Source organism: Populus nigra, chromosome 12 (genome assembly GCF_951802175.1).
Source record: "Populus nigra chromosome 12, ddPopNigr1.1, whole genome shotgun sequence".
Taxonomy (NCBI): Eukaryota; Viridiplantae; Streptophyta; class Magnoliopsida; order Malpighiales; family Salicaceae; genus Populus; species Populus nigra.
This window is the reverse complement of record NC_084863.1, coordinates 1,697,035-1,700,456: the sequence shown is the minus strand read 5'-3', so window position 1 is coordinate 1,700,456 and position 3,422 is coordinate 1,697,035. Positions and strand designations below refer to the sequence as shown.

Here is a 3,422-nt window from a genome sequence, read left to right as displayed (position 1 = left end):
TTTATGAAGGTTTTGATACATCACTTTTAAGCTTTTCTGAGCTCAAAATCTTTGATACTGAGAGTTTTCTTCCTTCTGACTTTCTGAAAGATAATGGACATGCATTATTTATCTAGCCAAGTGAATTATTTTTGCTGTAGTACTAATCCCACGTCGATCTCTTTTTTAAAGCTACTGGTGGTAGAGCTATTTAATGTAATCTTTTTTTTTTAAAAAAAAATAATAATTTGATCATCTTAATTCAGAACCAAAACCTGATAGAGGGAGACATATGGTCCCGCGGATTGACAGACTTGAAAGGTGTAATTGGCAAAAGTTTCAGCCGTGGCCAATTCAAGAATCCACAGTGTTAGAAATTGCAGCAGAAATAATGCTTATAATATATAGAGGTTGGCACAGTAGATCTTTAAAAAAGAAATAGAGAATAAAGGAGAATACTAGCACAACACTAGAACAAAAAAAATATGCATGGGCAAGACATTAAAGAAGGTTTGAATTGACCAAGCATTTATGTATGGCTCATACACAAGATGCTCTAAGATAACTACAAAAAGAAAGGGTAAAAAAAAGTTGCAAAACAAAGGAACAGAAACATCCAAATTAGACCAACTAGAGAAAGCTACACTAAGGATAAAATAGCAAAGACATTAGTTGCAATAAGCCTTTCAGAGACTGCCAAAAAATGCAGAAATTGCCCGCATATGGTATGTCGAGGCAAAAAGAGGGCCAATCACAAAGGAAAATTAATAGTAAACTTTCTAACAATTCAGCATAGACTCTTCTTGAATCCTACCTAGCATCTGATACACAGCTGTAGCAATCTCATCCACAGAACTCAGCTTACAATCATCTTCTACCTGCAATAACAGTCAAATTAGTTGTTTTGTTTTTCCCTCGACTAAAAGGATATATATTAACTTAATTTATGGATAAACTTGCTCTAATATAATTACCTTGACACTTAGAGAATAAAGCACAATTTGATCAACTGTTGAGACATTTAGGTGAAGAACAGTGAGCCGCATACTATGCAGCGCAGAAACAACCTTCAAGAGCTGTTTCGGCCGCCTTTTCGATCTTATTTTGAGGTTCGCATGACTCTCCACCATGGTCACTTCTATGTCAGCTATAGCAGATTTAGACTTCATCAGTTTTTCATCCTTGCCAGCCGAGCTTTCGCAATGAATTGAGCTTGTTGTGTACTGTGGAAATATAAAGAATTTAGAGAAAGGCAGTGAAGAAACATGTTGCTGATCATCACCATTTGGTTTTTCTTTCATTTCTTTACAGGCACCAAGAACTTGTAACTTTTGTTCAAGCTCCTTGACAAAATTAATAGCGCCTCCAATAATTGAAGCTTGATCACCCTACAAAAATTTACTGCTTAATTAAGAGAAAGAAACTTTGCAGGTCATAGAAGAGGTTATCAAGAAATGAAATTGAGCGAGTAAATGAGGAAGATAGGGAATGAGAGGGATACCCTTTGAACGTAGGACTCAGGCATTAAAGATCTCAGAACTGAAAGATACTCATTCATTTGCTTTCTTCGGTTTCTCTCTACAGCAATGTGAGTCATTCTCTGATTCTCAATCTCTTCTTTGTTCTTTTTACTCCTTGACCTCCTTCTCTTAACACGAGTAGCAGGCATTGCTGATGATTCACCCAAGTGGTGATGATGATCACTAGTTGGAGGAGTACTCATTAATCCATTTGCTGCATTAATGCTAGCTTCTGATAAGGATGGAATGTTGCTACAAGTCAATTGCAAATCACTGAAGGGATGCACCATGGAATCAGGTGGCGGCAAAGGGTTCCAATCCCCATGAAGAAATGTTTCTGTTTGGTTCTCGAGAAAATAAGAAGAGCAGCTTTTGTCTTGATCTTCTTCATTTTGGTCTAGGCCAAAGTCATAGCTCCAATTCCCACCTGGAAAACTGTAGAGTTCTTTGCTGCTGTGGCCAAACCAGTCTTGTTGAAAGACTGCAGCCTCTAATGCCATCTCTTTCGCACTCTTTCTTTCTTTTCAGAAACTCAGTGTATTTCCTCCTCCTTCCCTTTCCCCTCTTAAATGCAGCACAAAGAGAGAAGAGTAGCAGCACAGAAACCACCCAAAAAGAAGAAAGGCTTTCTGCTTTTTGGGTCTTGTATGGATGGAGAAACTGAGCTTTTAAAGGCCTTGTTATGAAACAAATTATCTACAGCACATTGCACGTGAAAATGGTATTGGTTTTTTGTTGAAAAAAGAGAGAGGAGAGTATACAAAGAAATTGGATTTTCCTTAGAAGATGACAGGCGTTTATAAATGTGCGTTATTTATCTTCTTATTTCCTTCTTAACAAGTACTCTCTCGTATTTAAATAATTAGTCAATAAAGAACTCATTTTGATTTATTTCTAAATTGTATGTTAAGTAAAAAAAATGCAACCAACTTGTCGAGAATAAACATAAAACTTATAATTTTAAAAAATATTATTCTAACTTCTAAAAATTATAATTTACATCCATGATCATAACGTAGGTTAATAAGAAAAATAAAATTTTAAGAATTTATCATATAAAATTAAATCTATTACCGACCAATTATATAGATATATCCTAGAAGATTAAGGAATTCAAAATAATTTTATTTCTTGTAACTTAGTTTGAAATTTGAATCCTAATAAACTAGCTAGAAAGAATTAATTACATCATTAATCATCATGACAAAGTCTTCTTTCTTCCATGAATTGTGAATAAGATTTGATCAATGATTTTATCCTGTTGGATATATATGCTAAATAACTACAGCCAATGAAACTTGAAACTTGAATTCTTGCCCACATATTGCCCACTCTCTGGTTGACGGCAAGCAAGTTCTTAAGAGTTATATATATATATTGACGGCAAGCAAGTTCTTAAGAGTTATATATAAAGCAAGTTACTTCTCAAAAAAAATATATAAAGCAAGTTCTTAAGAGTGTGTATATATATATATATATATAAACACTTGTGGCATTTACGACACAATTGTCAATTCTATATATATATATAAAAAAACTCTTTTATTAATTGAATGAAAATGATATTAACAGAAGTATCTGAATTAGGGCAGAAACTGACATAAGCGTTATTCATGAAGCCTACAATAGCCAATTTCTTATTTTGTCTTCTATTTTATTTTTTTATTTTTTTTGTATGCAGCTGAAAATGATTGACTTGACATGGGCTTGGTATTTTAAGGGCTACATATCTCGAAAACATTGAAAAAAAAAGGAGAAAAATAAGAAAAAGAATAAAAAAGGAAACTGAAATTAAGTTTTAAATGCTAACTTAATTAAAAATGGCAGTTTACTAATTTTGTTTAATTTTTTTTTACTGCCAAAAAAAAAAACTAGAAAAATTGTGCCTTGACCACACAATATTAAATTCTTGTAATATATCTA

General features: G+C 33.2%; 1 protein-coding gene across 1 annotated transcript; it reads right to left on the bottom strand.

Annotated features, from left to right (window-relative positions):
- Window positions 1-456: 456 nt before the first annotated feature.
- LOC133669555 (transcription factor bHLH94-like) lies at window positions 457-2,281 on the bottom strand. Its single transcript, XM_062089748.1, has 3 exons — window positions 1,481-2,281; window positions 954-1,367; window positions 457-857 (listed from the first exon to the last, which is right to left on the bottom strand). Exons 1-3 carry the CDS (start codon window positions 1,997-1,999, stop codon window positions 759-761), a joined length of 1,032 nt encoding a protein of 343 aa, XP_061945732.1. The 5' UTR covers window positions 2,000-2,281; the 3' UTR covers window positions 457-758.
- Between the last annotated feature and the right edge of the window lie 1,141 nt (window positions 2,282-3,422).

Coding starts and splice junctions, on each gene's coding strand:
- LOC133669555 (XM_062089748.1), bottom strand. CDS start 1,999: ATGGCATTAGAGGCTGCAGTCTTTCAACAAGACTGGTTTGGCCACAGC. Junction 1,368..1,480: donor CTGAGTCCTACGTTCAAAGG/GTATCCCTCTCA, acceptor AAATTTTTGTAG/GGTGATCAAGCTTCAATTAT. Junction 858..953: donor TTTATTCTCTAAGTGTCAAG/GTAATTATATTA, acceptor CTGTTATTGCAG/GTAGAAGATGATTGTAAGCT.